We start from the raw sequence: 19,398 nt of genomic DNA, 5'->3' as shown, positions 1-19,398 counted from the left end.
AGATTAGTCCATAAATGGATTTAAACAGTTTGAAAGATGACAAGTGATGAAATTTTTTACAGAAAAAAATATTTTAAAAAATAAAATTATTTTTTTTTATAGAGTTTTAATGCTGAAAAATATTTAAAAAAATTAAAAAAAAAATATAGAAAATTTATCTTTGATAAAATATTTAAAAAATTTTATTTATTTTTTATTTTATTTTTTTTTAATTTATTTATTTTTTTTATTTTATTTTTTTATTAATTTTTTTAATTAATTTTTTTTTAAATTTTTTAATTATTTTTTTTTTAAATTTTAATTCTTATTTTATTAAAAAAAATAAAAAATATTTTTTTTAAGCTTTTATACTGAGAAGTATTTTAAATAAAAAAAAATAAATTTCAGCTGAATAAAAAATTAAATATTTAAAAAATTATAAAAATATTTCAAGTTTTTTTTTAATTAAAATAAAAAATAAATTTAGTTAAATTTATAAATTTAAATTAAAAAAAAACATTTTATTTTTAATAAATTAATTATTCAAACAAAAGTTTAAATTTATTTTATAAACGAAAATAAAAAAAATAATTATTTAATTAAAATTAAAATAATTAATTTAAAAATATTTTTGAAAAATATAGTAAAAAATTATAATTAAATAAATGAATAATTCAATTATTTTTTTCAATATATTTAATTATTACTTAATTAAAATAAAAATAAATTAATTAGATAAAATATTTAATTAATTTTTTTTAAAATAAAAATTAAATTTAATTAGATATTAATATTAATTTTCTTAATCATTAAAAAATTAATTATATTCATAATTAAAAATTTTTTAAAAAGTAATTTTTTAAAGTATTTAATTTTTTTGTTTAATATTTTAATTTAATTTTTGAACGATTAAAATAAAAAAAATAATAAAAAAATATTTTTTGTATAAAAAAATAGTTTTACCTCAAAAACTGACTTCAAAAAATTATTTTTTGAACTTTCAACTTTTTAAAATTTTTCAAAACATTCTCATTAATTTTTTTTTTAATTTTTCCAAACAATAAACGAGACCAAATCTCAAAATCTGTCAGTACCTGTAACAAAAAATGTGGTTTTCTCAATTAAAACACTTCGTTCAAAATCATTGCCTTCAACCTTCGTACATAAATCACATGTTCTACGTCTAAAAAGCGGCACGCAAAAGATGATGACGATGATAAAGAAAATTATCGGGACACCTTTTTAATTAAATTTACCATAAATGTTTACATTTTACCGATAAAAGTTTGCTTGTCGTGTCGTGTTACACGTCGAAGCAGCAAAAATTTTCTTTGTGTGGTTCGAGATAACGACGACGACGACAACCTAAAATCCAAACAAAAATATCAATAATTAGAAATTGCGGTAACCGATGAAATTATGGCAAATTACAGACTGAACGATCATCATCGAAGTCGGAGGAACGTCAATCGTTTCAAATTAAACAAAGAAACGTAATTGAAAAAGTTTCTCAAACATTTCTTTGTTGACTTGACAGTCAAAGAAAGAACGCTCATAAGTTAGATCCAATTTCCTGTTTTTCTTTCTTTTTTTTTAATTTTTTTCTTCGTTTGTTATAAGAAGTCAAAGCATGTATTTATCGCTTCCGTTCGCATATCGCATCGAATTCGATATCAATCCAGATATATTTATCAAAGGCGGAGTGTGATGTATTCGAGTTTCAAACGGCTTTTTCAGGTTACGTGTCGTCGTGTCAGATTATTACTTTTTCTGTTTGTTTTCTTTTCTTCAATTCTCTTCATTTAGAGGAGAAGAAAAAAAAATCAACTTATTATTAAAAAACTTTTTGTAAATATTTCTAAAATGAAAAATTACCGTTGCTACTTGAGAAAATGTCCGAACAACATATTTTGTTTGTCTCGGGAAATTTACAACAAGACAACAATAACAAATTGAATCAGAAAGTTTCAAGTGTTGATAAATTAAATCAATCTTATTGATCAGAAAATCACTCGAGTGTTTCAACAATCATTAGAGAGAGAGAGATGGACAAGAAGTAAATTTATTGTTGTTCAATTTATTTTCCCTTCGTCTCGTCTCGGCGCCTGAGAGGAGATCCGCACGAAAAAAAAGTGACGAAGGTATATTTAAGTGAATTGAATATTTATTCTTGGGTGAATGAATAAGACACCGTCGTCGCTCGCTCACGGAGCCGTTCATGAGAAATCAATATCGATTACACTCAACGAGTGGAAATAACGAAACGAACGCTTAATTGACCTTTTCTTCGACTTCATGCTTCGTTATCTCCGATGTGAAAAAGATGCTTTCTTTCAACGGTACAGGATGGATAATTAAGACACTGTGAGACGTCGACGTAATAAATTTCAATGAACTCGCATTGATTTCATCTTGTTTATTCATTCGACGGCATTTCTCGTCAAAATCGTTGCTCGAGTGGAAATGTGTGAATATCTCGTTAAATCATCTTAGGTAGGAACGTTAGTTAAATGGAGTCATGTTTGATTGGCACGTGTGAAGTATCATTATGCTTTATAGGATTCTGAAGAATTTTAATTTTTGAAGATATTTTTAGAGCTTTGGATTTTTTATGAGGCTTCTTTGGTAATAAAATCGTAGATTCGTGAAGTTTTATGCTTGGTTTGGATTAATTGGAATAGAATTCAATTTTGAATTATTTTGTTTATAGAATGCTTTTGAAAATATAAAAAATTTTCAATCTAAAAAATTATTTAGATTTTCTTCTTGATCGTCTTGAAAATCTAAAAATAGATAAAAATTACAAAATTTTATAAAAAATTTGAATTAATTTGAATACTTACAGGTCTATAAATCCCAAAAAATTTTTTCAATATGAAAAATTAATATCTTTGTATAAAAGATAACCTCAAAATGGGATCCGCTACTGCCAAAGATGACATGCAAAGTCCCTTTGTTTCAAGTAATTGTAATCCATGTAAGCTACGATGTAAACAAGAAATATTATTATCATGTACCTACGTTTTCTATAACAATAAATTGTTTAATCCTTCCATTTTTGCGTGTTCAAGGGTCCTCGTCTTCCTTCAATTCTCACGTACAATAAACATGATACAATTCCTTACAAATTATGATAGATGGTTGTTACATATTTTCTTCAATTGTCTTCATTAAGGGCAAGGAACGTGATATCTCTCACATTTATCATGGGACCAATTATTCCGAATTGACTCCAATTTTTTTCCGAGCGATTTCCTAAAAATAAAGAATAATATTAATTAAAAATTCATGACGCACCGTTTAATTAATTATTATAATAATTATAAGGAGAGATAATAAATTTACAGGTTATTGTCCGATAATTTGCTCATTTGATGTCATGCATAATAATTTATGACAACCATTAAATTATATTATGTGAACGATTACTCAGAAGAATTTTTTTTGGCGGAAGCGACATTTCCACATAACACGTCGTCATCTGATCCGCAATTCACAAACAATTTCTAATTACGTTTTAATCGAATCCAAATATTGATAGTTCTCGCAACACAGATACATTCGCTGAAATGCGTCTCTGGCAGATATTTTGCCTCAATAAATGTAATATATAATTAAACATTATTTGCAGCATCTTTTGCCTGCTCCGATTGATTGCAATCTGCATTGAATAAACATAATTTGCTTTGATGTTTTTGCGCTGCACACGCAGCAGCCCGAGTTAATCGAAATCCGAGATGCAATTTCGCTTTGAATTTACCCGAGATATAATTATTATTAAAATATATCCTCGTACGGCCAAATTGCATTACTGAAGGAATTAACGAACGTGAATGTGCCTTTTTGAAATTAAACATTTATACCTCTTACATGCCGGATTTGTAATTGATTTTGTCAGTCGAAATTGAAAATTCCTGTTTGACATCGCTCAGTCAATTATTGCCATTCGTTTTGGAAGCTACGCGAAACATTGATTTGATTGTCCATGGTCTTGTTCAATTATTTACTAATACTCTTCTCGTTTTGGCGGGAAAAAGACGTGAATTTAATCACTTTTTAAACGTCATTGTGTCAGGATTCAGGAAATGAAAAAAAGCAATAAAAATACTTTTTTTGTTGTTTTTTTTTAAGTGATGTGAAGTATGTGTGTGTTGATTCGTTGACAAGACATCGTGAGGCAGGATAATAAAAAAAACTTGCGTTTAATTAAATTCTTCAACGGTTGATGACAAATAAAGCTTCAAAAGAATTAAAATTTGGAAAATAAATAAAATTTTGTGTGAATGCGATTAAAAGCACGTGTAAAATGAAGGAAATGTCACTTTTAGTTTGATTTTTGATCAAAGAGGGCGTTGCAGTAAATTTAAGTTTGTTTAGGATGGAGCAATTATGAGATTTGTTTCATGTTAAAATAGTATTGAATTTGAAAATTTCTTTAAGTTTTTTGGAAATTTGTAGAACTTATTAAAAAGAAAATTTAATTTTTATAAAAATTTAAATGAAAATTTAATAATTTTGCTATAAAAATTTGTCAAAATTTAAATTTTTAATTTTTAAAAAAACTGCCAAAAAAATTGAAATTTTCATAGTTTTGTTTTGAAAACTAAATAAAGAGCAAAAAAACTGTGTCAAAAACTGTGTCAAAGCCAATTTTGTCAAATTTTGCTCCAAATGGATAAAAATTTGTCAGAGGGCTCTAATTTATCATTTTTAATCATTTTATAACTCAAAACTGCCAAAAAATTGAAACTGAAAAAATTTTTTTCCTTTGACATAGTTTTGTTTTAAAAACTAAATCAAGAGCAAAAAAACTGTGTCAAAAACTGTGTCAAAGCAACTTTTGTCAAATATTGCTCCAAATGGATAAAAATTTGTCAGAGAGCTCTAATTTATCATTTTTAATCATTTTATAACTCAAAACTGCCAAAAAATTGAAACTGAAAAAAAAATTTTCCTTTGACATAGTTTTGTTTTAAAAACTAAATCAAGAGCAAAAAAACTGTGTCAAAAACTGTGTCAAAGCAACTTTTGTCAAATATTGCTCCAAATGGATAAAAATTTGTCAGAGAGCTCTAATTTATCATTTTCAATCATTTTATAACTCAAAACTGCCAAAAAATTGAAACTGAAAAAAAAATTTTTCCTTTGACATTGTTTTGTTTTGAAAACTAAATCAAGAGCAAAAAAACTGTGTCAAAGTGTCAAAGCAATTTTTGTCAAATATTGCTCCAAATGGATAAAAATTTGTCAGAGAGCTCTAATTTATCATTTTTAATTATTTTATAACTCAAAACTGCCAAAAAATTGAAACTGAAAAAAAATTTTTCCTTTGACATAGTTTTGTTTTAAAAACTAAATCAAGAGCAAAAAAACTGTGTCAAAGTGTCAAAGCAACTTTTGTCAAATATTGCTCCAAATGGATAAAAATTTGTCAGAGAGCTCTAATTTATCATTTTTAATCATTTTATAACTCAAAACTGCCAAAAAATTGAAACTGAAAAAAATTTTTTCCTTTGACATAGTTTTGTTTTGAAAACTAAATCAAGAAAAAAACTGTGTCAAAAACTGTGTCAAAGCAACTTTTGTCAAATATTGCTCCAAATGGATAAAAATTTGTCAGAGAGCTCTAATTTATCATTTTTAATCATTTTCTAACTCAAAACTGCCAAAAAATTGAAACTGAAAAAAAATTTTTCCTTTGACATAGTTTTGTTTTAAAAACTAAATCAAGAGCAAAAAAACTGTGTCAAAGCAACTTTTGTCAAATATTGCTCCAAATGGATAAAAATTTGTCAGAGAGCTCTAATTTATCATTTTTAATCATTTTCTAACTCAAAACTGCCAAAAAATTGAAACTGAAAAAAAAATTTTTCCTTTGACATAGTTTTGTTTAAAAAACTAAATCAAGAGCAAAAAAACTGTGTCAAAAACTGTGTCAAAGCTATTTTTGTCAAATATTGCTCCAAATGGATAAAAATTTGTCAGAGAGCTCTAATTTATCATTTTTAATCATTTTATAACTCAAAACTGCCAAAAAATTGAAACTGAAAAAAAATTTTCCTTTGACATAGTTTTGTTCTCGGTTTTGTTTTAAAAACTAAATCAAGAGCAAAAAAACTGTGTCAAAAACTGTGTCAAAGCAACTTTTGTCAAATATTGCTCCAAATGGATAAAAATTTGTCAGAGAGCTCTAATTTATCATTTTTAATCATTTTATAACTCAAAACTGCCAAAAAATTGAAACTGAAAAAAAAATTTTCCTTTGACATAGTTTTGTTTTAAAAACTAAATCAAGAGCAAAAAAACTGTGTCAAAAACTGTGTCAAAGCAACTTTTGTCAAATATTGCTCCAAATGGATAAAAATTTGTCAGAGAGCTCTAATTTATCATTTTTAATCATTTTATAACTCAAAACTGCCAAAAAATTGAAACTGAAAAAAATTTTTTCCTTTGACATAGTTTTGTTTTAAAAACTAAATCAAGAGCAAAAAAACTGTGTCAAAAACTGTGTCAAAGCAACTTTTGTCAAATATTGCTCCAAATGGATAAAAATTTGTCAGAGAGCTCTAATTTATCATTTTTAATCATTTTATAACTCAAAACTGCCAAAAAATTGAAACTGAAAAAAAATTTTTCCTTTGACATAGTTTTGTTTTAAAAACTAAATCAAGAGCAAAAAAACTGTGTCAAAAACTGTGTCAAAGCAACTTTTGTCAAATATTGCTCCAAATGGATAAAAATTTGTCAGAGAGCTCTAATTTATCATTTTTAATCATTTTATAACTCAAAACTGCCAAAAAATTGAAACTGAAAAAAAATTTTTCCTTTGACATAGTTTTGTTTTAAAAACTAAATCAAGAGCAAAAAAACTGTGTCAAAAACTGTGTCAAAGCAACTTTTGTCAAATATTGCTCCAAATGGATAAAAATTTGTCAGAGAGCTCTAATTTATCATTTTTAATCATTTTCTAACTCAAAACTGCCAAAAAATTGAAACTGAAAAAAAAATTTTTCCTTTGACATAGTTTTGTTTTAAAAACTAAATCAAGAGCAAAAAAACTGTGTCAAAAACTGTGTCAAAGCAATTTTTGTCAAATATTGCTCCAAATGGATAAAAATTTGTCAGAGAGCTCTAATTTATCATTTTTAATCATTTTATAACTCAAAACTGCCAAAAAATTGAAACTGAAAAAAAATTTTTCCTTTGACATAGTTTTGTTTTAAAAACTAAATCAAGAGCAAAAAAACTGTGTCAAAAACTGTGTCAAAGCAACTTTTGTCAAATATTGCTCCAAATGGATAAAAATTTGTCAGAGAGCTCTAATTTATCATTTTTAATCATTTTATAACTCAAAACTGCCAAAAAATTGAAACTGAAAAAAAAATTTTCCTTTGACATAGTTTTGTTTTAAAAACTAAATCAAGAGCAAAAAAACTGTGTCAAAAACTGTGTCAAAGCAACTTTTGTCAAATATTGCTCCAAATGGATAAAAATTTGTCAGAGAGCTCTAATTTATCATTTTTAATCATTTTATAACTCAAAACTGCCAAAAAATTGAAACTGAAAAAATTTTTTTCCTTTGACATAGTTTTGTTTTAAAAACTAAATCAAGAGCAAAAAAACTGTGTCAAAAACTGTGTCAAAGCAACTTTTGTCAAATATTGCTCCAAATGGATAAAAATTTGTCAGAGAGCTCTAATTTATCATTTTTAATCATTTTATAACTCAAAACTGCCAAAAAATTGAAACTGAAAAAAAATTTTTCCTTTGACATAGTTTTGTTTTAAAAACTAAATCAAGAGCAAAAAAACTGTGTCAAAAACTGTGTCAAAGCAACTTTTGTCAAATATTGCTCCAAATGGATAAAAATTTGTCAGAGAGCTCTAATTTATCATTTTTAATCATTTTATAACCCAAAACTGCTAAAAAAAATTGAAACTGAAAAAAAAATTTCTTTATATAAAAAAATTTCAAAATACCTTAAGTTTAAACATGATTTTAAAAATTATTAAAAATAAATCGAACTAAAAAGTACAAAACAAGAATTTAATTTTTTTTTTCATTTTTGAGCCAAATTTTGTATAAAATTTAAATTAAATTATTTAATGAAATGAAACAAAGGTTAAAGAAAATTTTCTTTTTACTTTTTCTTACTTTTTTTTTTATTACAGATCAAACTAAAAGAACATCAAAATCAGCAACTTTTCAAAAACAACAAATTAACCAAAAATCAAATGTCGTTTACTTCAAAAAAAAAAAACTTTCAAGTAAGCTCATTACCTCTTCTTTGTTAAACATTTCCCAATTCCTGCTATTGACAACGATCCCTCTTCTCTCTCCCATTCCCTGTCATACCTCATCATTGTAAATACTAATTTATTACTTACTTTGCGTTGACCTTCAATCATGTCCCTCATCCCTCTTTTCCCCCTGTGTGTTTCAGGCACAAATATTTTGCTTTTATCATCAGTTTCTCGCTCGCTGCTATCGTCAGCACACGAAAAATGTTTACCCTGTCAAAGTCAATTTTAAAACATTTTGATGATAAATAATAATTAAATATTTAAACGAAGGAAATTTGTCAAGTATATTCATCAAGTCAGTAAACAAGCAAGCAAAGTAGCAAACTGAGTGAGTTTGATGCGCGTAAATAATGTCATTAGCAGAGTGCAAACAGCCGGAGTTGAAAATATTATTTGAACGTCAAACAGGTAAAACGCAAGAGTGACAGGCATGCCCGATAATGTACTCAATTAAATATTTACAAACTACTTTCAGCGGAGGCAGAAAAAAAATGAAATATTAAAAAGTTGGCAACACGTGACGCTGTCCGTTGATGATGATGATGACGATGACGAAGGACATAAATGGGCTTCTCTCGTGTGAACAAGTAAATTTGTTACAAATCATATGCAGAGAGAGAGGAAAATGCGACGTGATTTGGTTCACCAATGAATTTCATTTCCCTTTAATCCAAACCAAGCATTTTATGTGAATCAAAAAATTGATCACAGGAGAAAAGCACAACAATGAAGAAATATTTTGCATCTGCAACTCTTCAACAATTCAAGCTTTATGATAAAACGTTTCCCGACATCTGTTACGCCGCCATTTCGATTATTACGAAATATTTATGTGTCTGTAATATGGATGCAGCGCCATCTGTGCCCATTTTTTACGATGACATAATATAAACAACAAACGTGGCTTAATTTATTTTCAGATTTTTTTTTCTGAATAACGAAAAAAACTAAAGTCGCGACATATGAACTCACATAAAAGAAGGCAATTGGCTATTAAATGCCTCATCAGACGTTAAATGATCTAATCTGCTGAAAAAAATAAAAGTATTTAATGTCTTTGGGGACATTTTGTTGCGACATTTAACCAAACAAGCAAACCTCCTTCAATGAAACAAATAAAAAAAAGAACGAGTTTAAATGCGATGCAAAAGAGGAAGAAAAAAAATAAAAGGAGAATGGAAAAATATATACAAAACAAGAAATATTGCATCCAATTACGTATTTCCATTTAGTTTCTCGTTTAAATGTAGTTTAAATGATAAACTTGTACTTCTCTTTTGGATTTTTTTTCTATTCTAAGAAGAGGTTTGCTGTGAGGAGAAAATTGGCGGGAAATGCTTTGAATATATTTTCAGGATAGTTTTTATTTTTTTAATTTAATTTAATTAATTAATTTAATTTTTTTTTTAATTTATTTATTTTTTTTTATTTTTAACTTAATTCAAAAATTTAATTTAAATATTTTTTTTAATTAATTATTTTCAAGATTTCAAAAATATTAAAATAAAAAAATTTAAAAAATAAAAAAAAATAAAAAAAATAATTAATTATTTAATTTTCAAATAAATTTAAAATTTTCTTTAATTTAAAGAGAACATATTATATTTTTTAATTTTAAAGTTTTAATTTTCAACCCATAAAATTTATTTAAAATAAATTTAATCTTTAAAGAAAATTTTATTTTTTTTTAATTTAAAAAAAATTTTTTAATTATTTTTTTAATTTATAAAAAAAATTAATAAATTTTAAAACTTTTTTAAATTTAAAATAAATTTAATTATTAAATTTTAATAAATAAATAATTTAAATTAAATTTCAATTAAAAAAAAATATTAATTAATTAAATTAAATAAATAAATTTAAAATTAATTTTGATTTAATTAATAAATACATTTTAATAAATTAAATTTGATTTAATATTCAAAAACTTTCCTCAAAAAAATAATTTAAAATCAAAATTTATTTTTTTATTCAAATCTGAAATTTTAACTTAATTTTATTTTTTTTTAATGCTAAAATATATTTTTTAAAAAAAATATATAATTTGTGAAAAATTTTTGAAAGATAAAAATAATAAAAATAAATTTTTGACAGAATTTAATAAAAATTTTTAAAACTGTCAATTCAAAAAAAATCCATTAAAAATTTGCTTCTATAAAAAAAAATTTTATTAACATTTGGTTCAATTAATTTTTAATTTAATTTAAATTTTCAAAAATTAAAAAAAAATAATTTTTTTTCTTCTCATTGTGCCCCAATTTAACGACACATTTGTTTTTTTCCTTCATTTTCTATTCAAGTAGTGAATCCTTTTCTATAGGTATATGACAAAAGTATGACTCTTTCGCATTTTATTTTATTTTTTTTTTAGAAAATTTCACACACACAAATACTACATGCCACAACAACTAACCGCCGAATCTTTTCTACAAGTTTTCCGTGTTGTTCACATTTTTTTCTGCTCTACTGTTTAAGAGCTCGAAACGAAAAAAAAAGTAGAAAAAACATGCATGCAAAAATCTAAATGGTTTTTCACTTGACTTGAAAAATATCACACCTAAAAGGTTTCCGCTGGATTTTTTTTCGCAATTTTACTCTTTTTTTTACACACTTGAATGGAAATTTATAGCAATTTACAACAAACACGAATAACGTTAAAATTAATTAATTTTCGATAAGTGAGTGACAAAAGCGCCTCGTGACAAATAAAACGCGTGCAAATCGAATTAAATGAAATTATAAATAAATAAAAATTTTAAATTAAATCGATGTAAAAATTTACCTTTTCATCGAATTGATTAAAATTTTTATTTTTTTGTAATTTAATCCAATAAAATTTTTAAAGTTGTTTTAATGAAATCGGGTAAAACTCACCTGAAATTGAACTCTTCTGCGAAAAATGTTACAAAAAAAATCATAAAATTGTCCCTTTTGAGAGACAATGGCAGAGTAACAGCATCATCATCACACACAAAACATAATTTAAACAAATTGACAAGGGGATGACAGGAGTACATTTCATTTGTTTTCATTATGTTGTGTACAAAATATTTACATAGCTTTAGTAGCTTCATTTCTCGCACCTCGACGGCGTTTCTGTTCGAAAAAAAAATAAAAGAAAAAAATGTTGGCTAATGTAACTGTCAGAAATGTTTTTTTTTGTCTCGTCTGGATAATTTTTTTCGTAGAATATTTTTTTTTTTGTTTAAAAACGAAATTTTTTTCATATAAAAATAAATTTTTCTTGAAGAAAAAAATTTAAAAAAAAATTTTTTATTAAAATAAAATATTTTTCAATTAATTTTTTTTTTAAATTATTATTTATTTATTTTTTTTTATTTTTTGTTTTTAAAATTTAAAAAATTTTCAAAATTAAAATTTTAATTTTTTTTAATAAAATTTATTGAAATATTATTTAAAATTAAACTTTAATTTTTTAAATAAATTTAATTTTTTACTTTATTTTTTTAATTAATTTTTTTATGAATAATAAAAATTTAAAAAAATAATATTAATTCATTTCCAAAAAAATTTTAATTTGTTAAATAAATTTAATTAAAATATATTAAAAAATAAAATTTTAATAATATTTTTTTATTATTTTTAATTAAATAAAAATTAATTTTGAATTAAAAAAATTATTAAAATATTTTTTAATTAAATTTTTTAAATATTTTCTAAATTGAATTCAATTTTTAAAATTAAAATAAATAAATAATAAAATTAAAATTTAAAAAAATTAATTAAAATATTATTTTTTAAATTAAATAAAATTTTCAATAATTCAATAAAATAATTAAATAAAAAAAATAAATAAAAATTAAATAAAAAAAAATATTAAAAGTGTTTTAATTTAATATTCATTAATTTTATTAATTAATTTTTAATTAATTTTGCTTAATTTTTTTTTTTTTTTTTGAAAAAATAAATTAAAATATTTTTTATTTTAATTTTTAATATTTTTAATTATTTTATAAATTCAATTAAATTATAAAATATAATAAAATTTAAATTAAAAAATAAAATTTAAAAAAAAAAATAAAATTTAATTTTAAAAAATATTTTTTTAGTTCAAGTTAAAAATGCGCTTTAGTCTAAATTTAAGAGAATCAAACAAGAAAAAAAAATTTTAACCTTTTGTTCTCTCTCTCTTTTTACAGGATGTCGAGTACATATTTTTGTTATGTCACAACAAAATTGTTGCTAAAAGTGTTCTGACAACAGGTGACAACAAAAGCGAAACAATGCAACTCTTTCGTGATGATGACAGGATGACTCTTTGGACAAGATGATGAACGATGATTGAATGAAGTACGGTTCAAAAATATTTTTTCAACCATTTTCTATTAATAGCATTCACCTTTCGATCCGCACTCGAACATCATTAGAAGCTTATTTTTAATAAAAAATCGTGTGTTTGCATAAATATTGCAGCTTCGCGTTAAATGGAGAGAGCGAAAAAAAAATTGTTCGTGTAATAAAAACCACATGCCACGAACCACGGATTCTCGGGGAAAAATTTACATTTTCAACGATGGAAGCAGCATGCCCTTTAATCCTCTTTAATTGAAAAAGTTTAGGACAAACAAAAGACATCGTTGCATCGAAAAAAAATAAAAAGTGTCGAGAATGAAAGAAAAACAAGAGAGAGAAAAAAAAATCGAGTGACTTACCGAGTGATTATCCATTCCGACAGTTTACTCAAACACATTTTTCACAAAAAGGAACGCTTGACATTACTTATTCATCTTCTTCTCTCTGCTTGTCTCCTTTTTTTGTGTAATTCCACAGAAAGTGGCTGAATTAAGAGAAAACCTTGTTAAGGTCTCGAGGATGATGATGATGATGCAACGATGGCAGCAGGAGCAACACAAAAAAGGGAAGTTTAATTACACTTTTCATCAGTGTTTACTTTTCATAAATTTTAAATGTTGCCGTGTGTATGAACATCAAAGGACCTCGGGCTTAGACATGCTCTTTGCTCTACTCGACAAGTAAGTACATTAATTAAGCAAATGAAGTAAAACCAAATTATTTCAAGTTAAGAGCATACAAAAGTCGGTTTATGAGTTATGAAATTCTGTGTTGGTTTAATGTTGATTCGAGCACGTGTCTTGCTGCGAAAAAGATTTTTTTCAGGTAAGCTCATTAATTTTGACAAGATTTTTTTAAATGTCAATTTTTGGATTCATTAAATGTTGTTAACTATGTAATAAAAAAAATTATTTAAAAAAATAAAAAAAAAAACAAACTATAAAAGATGAGACAAGTCTGCTATTGATTTATTTTATTTTTATAAAAAATAATTTTTTAATTATTTTTAATATTTTTTTTATAATCAATTTAAAATTAATTTGATTATTAAATAAATTAATTTATTTTATTTTATATTTTTGTTTTATTTTTATTGATTATTTTTTTAACTAAAGCTTTAATTTGATAATTTAATTTAATGTTTAATTTTTTAAATTAATTTACCATTAAATTTATTTTAAAATTTATTAATTATTATTTATTAAATTAAATTAAATTAAAAGCTTTAATTATTTTTTTTAAATTAAAAATTTATTTTTTTAACTAAAAATTTTAAATATTTTTTTTTATATTTAAAGAAATAAATTTTTTATTAATTTATTTTAAAATTATTTTATTTAAAATTAAATTAAATTTATTAATTATTTATTTAATTTAATTTTAAAAAAATCATTTTGAAATAAATAAAAAATTAAAATTAATAAATTAAAATTTTTTAATTATTTAAATTAATTTCAAGAATTTTTAAGCTCTAAATTAATTTTTAAAATATTTTTTTTAATTAACAAATTTAATTTTATATTTAAATTTTTAATTCTTTTTTTGTCATTTTAGGTCTTTTTAAAAATTTAACATAAAAAAATTTTAATTAATTTTTTTTAAATTGAAATATTTTTAATTTTTTTAAGGTCTTTTTAAAAATTTGAGATAAAAATAATTTTTTTCTTATAAAAATAAATTCTAACTTTATTGATTAAAACTTATTTAATGTTCAAACATTGAAAACTGCAAACAATTGCAATCACTTAAATGAGTTAAACACAAAAGAATTTCAGTTGAATTTAATGAGATTTGCACACATGTGACACAACTCGTTGCGAATTGAATCGAAAATTGAATAAACTACAAGAAATTATGTGAAATGCGATGTGAAAAGGAAAACGAGAGAGAGAGAGAAAGAGAAAATAGACAAGAGAATGTCGTGTCCCATTTTGAAAACTTAATTTTAAACCGAACAAGAATTTTCATTAATCTTCTTTGCTTTGCTTTCTTTTTATTATTAAACAGATTCTTTGTCCTGCTGATGGTGCCGTCGCATCGAGAACAAAGAACGAGGAAAGTGTAAGTAATACTTCTTTTTTCTATTCTTTAATCCTCTTAAAAAGTCTTAAGAGGAGTCATCATTTATCTCGGTTCTTTATTTCCTTGTAGATTGTTCAATGCATCGAAAATAATAGAAAGTTGTCGTTGAAAAAAATTACCGCGTTTTGCGTTTTTATTTTTAATTAGAAAAATTAGCCCAATGCACATATTAAAATGTCTATATTAAGAATTTTAAAATTTTGACCCAATATACATTTTAGGCATGATGCAAATAATTTTTTTTAACTTTTGGCCCAATGTACATTTTGAAAGTTTTCTCCCAATTCGTATTTTAAGTTTTTAACCCAAAGCACATTTTGAAAGTTTTGATCAGAAGTTTTTAAAAAATTCTTATAATTTTTTTGACCCAATGTGCAATTTACAAATTCTACGAAGCTAATTTTGAATAACTATTCAAGTTAACATTCAGAATATTGTTCATAAAAAATTTCGAAGTTTATCCCAATGCACATTATGAATTTTTGCCCTATTGCATATTTAACAAATTTTTGACCCAATGAAATTTTTTTTTAGTTTATTTTCCAATTTTAATTTTAAATAATTTTTAAGCCCAAAGTATATTTTAAAAATTTGACCCAATGCACATTTTAAAAATTTGACCCAATGCACATTTTAAAATTTTTTTCATTTTTTTCGAAATGCGTTAAAAACCAACGTCGTAAAGGACGACAACTCTTCTGCTACTTTCCCGTCGTGCTCGTTGGTGCACTTCGCACTGATTCATAACAAATGATCGTAATCATAAACTTAATTAATCTTGGTCCATGCGTTCGTACATGCTCGAACGGAACAAACAATAAAGATGTTTCTGTTATGATAATCGCTAGTTTCGAGTTTGACGTTAAGTTATTAACCTAAAATGTTTATGAAGTAATTAATTAAGTTTGACGTGTTTCCTAAAATGTTTATGAAGTAATTAATTATGTGCTTCCGTGTATTCCGTACTCGAGACGTGATTGATGCACCTCTTATCGCTGTTTAAAATTCAAAAATTCTTCAAGACATTGTGTGTTTCGTTCGAAATTTCCGGTTGATTAGACAGATCAAGTGCTTTTTAATTGGTTCATTGAATGCAGCAGCAGCAGCGTCTTCAGTAGTAAACAACTTTGTTTATCTCTTGTCAACTCATAAAATAAAGTTTTGCTTATTTTTCTGCCTCACTTGCGATTTCGCCTTCATTGAGCAACAATTTATTGCTTTTCATTACATTTTACCCGGAATTCTTATTTGCAAATAAATTTTAATTCACTTTTTATCGTCAGTCTCGAGCAAAGTCTCGGAAGAAAACATTTTCTCAAATCAATTTATCGCATCAAATGGAAATAATTGCTTTTGATGATCAATCATGCAAATTAGATTTTTTTTAAAAACAATTTTTTTTCTTACTTGTCCGACTTTATGATGTTTTTATTTATTGCAGGAGCAAGTTTATTGCTCGAGGTGATTTGAGTCGACTTACTCGACTATGGAAAAAGTTTCTTTGTCTGTAAAAAAAGAAAAAAATGAATAGATGCAACAAATTATTACTTATCTCATAAAGTGATTGGATATTTTGTTGTTTATTGAACTGAAATTAAAATTAAAATTAAAATTAAAATTAAAATTAAAATTAAAATTAAAATTAAAATTAAAATTAAAATTAAAATTAAAATTAAAATTAAAATTAAAATTAAAATTAAAATTAAAATTAAAATTAAAATTAAAATTAAAATTAAAATTAAAATTAAAATTAAAATTAAAATTAAAATTAAAATTAAAATTAAAATTAAAATTAAAATTAAAATTAAAATTAAAATTAAAATTAAAATTAAAATTAAAATTAAAATTAAAATTATTAAAATTATTAAAATTATTAAACTTATTAAAATTATTAAAATATTAAAATTATTAAAATTAAAAATTATTAAATTATTATTATTAAAATTATTAAAATTATTAAAATTATTAAAATTATTAAAATTATAAAAAATTATTAAAATTATTAAATTATTAAAATTATTAAAATTATTAAAATTATTAAAATTATTAAAATTATTAAAATTATTAAAATTATTAAAATTATTAAAATTATTAAAATTATTAAAATTATTAAAATTATTAAAATTATTAAAATTATTAAAATTATTAAAATTATTAAAATTATTAAAATTATAAAATTATTAAAATTATTAGAATTATAAAAATTATAAAAATTATAAAAATTACAAAAATTATAAAAATTATAAAAATTATTAAAATTATTAAAATTATTAAAAATAATTAAAATTATTAATTAAAATTAAAATTAAAATTATTAATTAAATTATTAATTAATTATTAAAATTATTAAAATTATTAAAATTATTAAAATTATTAAAATTATTAAAATTATTAAAATAATTAAAATAATTCACATTATTAAAATTAATTCTTAAAAAAATAATATTTATTATTAAAATTATAAACTTTATTAAAATTATTAAAAAAATTAATCAATTCTATAAATCATTAAAAAAAATTTTTTTTTCTTTTCAGATAATCTTCAAACCACAAAAAGTATTAAAACATGTCAAAAATGACATCACAAGTCAAAGATCATCACTTTTAATCAAGTCAGCTGTTCATCAAATTAACTTCCAACCAAAATTCTCATTATTTTTTTTACAAAATTTTTCAACATGAGAGAATTTTATTACATCTTCTTCTGTTTTTCATCGTTAACAGGTAATTTTTTTCCAAATTCTTAAAATTTAATTAATTTTCAAGTATTTTTTATAGCAACAATCGCTCTGGAGTGTTATAAATGCCAATCTGACATCGACGCTGGATGTGCTTTTGCTACTTTGAGCCACGTTCGTCAATGGGATATCGAAATTTGTTCCGAATGTGCAGTTTGGATAAGTAATTCGTCGGTAATTCATTAAATTTTTTAATAAAAAAAATTTTTTTAGAGAATCGTGTGACTTTTCGTGGATGCAAGCCAAATACGGAAGTTGACCAAGTCGAAGGATGTCGCATAAATTCCTGTAATGACATGATTTTTCCGCGAAATCGACTTCAATGTTACCAATGCGGTGGTAAAGACTGCATTTTCCCCAATGAAACTCATTCGCCGCTGCCTTGTGAGAATTTTGTGTCAAACGATCAGTGTTACACGATTGTTACAGGTTCGAAATTTCATAAAAATGAAGATTTTTGATAATTTTATGTCATTTTTTTTAGATTTAAATGTCACCAAAAATTACGTGAAGAACATTTTTCCCTTCAAAACGTTCCGTGGTTGCATGTCAGACGATGAAAATTCCGCCGGAATGCAGAAATGTCGTGAAAATCGTCGATTTTGTGTCAAATCTCGCACAAACGCGTACCCGGCATACACAAATCTCGCCTGCATTCAATGTCAAGACAACACAACGACAGCATACCCGAAGAATTGTTTCAACAAAACGGAGACAATGCCATGCAAATCCATTGTGGGTCGTGTGCCAGCGAAATGTTACACGCGCTTCGATGGCGATTTCGTGACGCGTGGCTGTTACGATGAAAATGTCGCGCGCGAATGCAACCAAGCCGGAAGGCAATGTCATGTGTGTCAACGGGCGGGATGTAATGGCAAAATGTATCGAGCGACGAAATGCAGGAAATGTGATTCGAGGAACGACACGAGATGCATTGACGATGCGTTCACGTATGATTACGGGTTTTGCATGACCGCAAATGCTAAAGAGAAATTGGCTTGTTATCGATGGGAAGAAGGTAATTGTTAGAAATGTCCTTTTGTGTGACTGTGATTGACAGCTTTTTGTGGGATTTTAGTTGTAGATGGCACGAAAATTGTGCAAAGAGGATGCTGGCATACGATTAAGGATGCGGCGATGAAACAAGAATGCATGTTGAATACGACGCGATGTAAAATTTGTGATGGGGAGAATTGTAATAAGAAACGTAAGTTATGAATTTTTGGAAAACTTTCATTAAAAATGTTAAAAATAACTTCAAATGCATGTAAAAAAAATTTTTCTTTCAAAAATTTTATAAAAAAAAAATAATTTTTCAATATAAAAAATTAAACTTTAGAAATGAAAATTTTCATAAATTAAAAAAAAATATTTATTAATTTAATTTATTTTTTTTTTAAATTACTCAAAAAGATTTTTTTTAAATCAAAAAATTTATGACAGAATTTATTTAATTTTAAAAGTTAAATATCGAACTATTGAACTAAAAGTTTTGATTAAAATTTCGTTGAATATGTGAAAATTTTCTGAAAAAAAAAATTTTTTCTTTAAAAAAATCAAAAATTTTATGAAAAATCACTCTAAAATGTTAAAAATCGAACTTTTTTTTAAATTTTCTATGATGATTAAAAAAATCATATTTTTTTAAATTTTTAAATTAATTTTTTTAATTATATTTTTTTTTATTTTAAAAAATGATTAATTTAATTCAATTAAAAATTATACGATATTTTCGTATAAATAAAAAAAAATATGAAAGAAATTAATTTTTTTAATTTGAAATTTTAATTAATTTTGATTTTTATTTGAAAAATTTTTATGAAATAAAACATGTTAAAATTAAGTTTTTGAATTTTCAGATGTTTTTTTTATAAATTTAAATTAAATATTAATTTAAAATTATTAAAAAAATTAATTTATTAAATAAATTGTAATTTTTTAATTAAATAAATTTAAAAAATTAAAATTTATTTATTTATTTA

General features: G+C 23.6%; 1 protein-coding gene across 1 annotated transcript; it reads left to right on the top strand.

The window, feature by feature from the left end:
- Positions 1–2,892: 2,892 nt before the first annotated feature.
- Positions 2,893–18,623, top strand: LOC134836424 (uncharacterized; the record flags this gene model as incomplete). The annotated part of the gene is made up of 5 exons (XM_063851629.1): positions 2,893–2,956; positions 17,457–17,579; positions 17,630–17,845; positions 17,901–18,434; positions 18,477–18,623. Coding segments are annotated over exons 1-5 (1,084 nt in total), but the record flags the coding sequence as incomplete, so codon positions are not given.
- Positions 18,624–19,398: the final 775 nt, after the last annotated feature.

The sequence above is a fragment of the Culicoides brevitarsis genome, unplaced genomic scaffold (genome assembly GCF_036172545.1).
Source record: "Culicoides brevitarsis isolate CSIRO-B50_1 unplaced genomic scaffold, AGI_CSIRO_Cbre_v1 contig_27, whole genome shotgun sequence".
Classification (NCBI taxonomy): domain Eukaryota; kingdom Metazoa; phylum Arthropoda; class Insecta; order Diptera; family Ceratopogonidae; genus Culicoides; species Culicoides brevitarsis.
The sequence above is the reverse complement of the archived record's forward strand: the minus strand, read 5'-3'. Positions and strand labels throughout refer to the sequence as shown.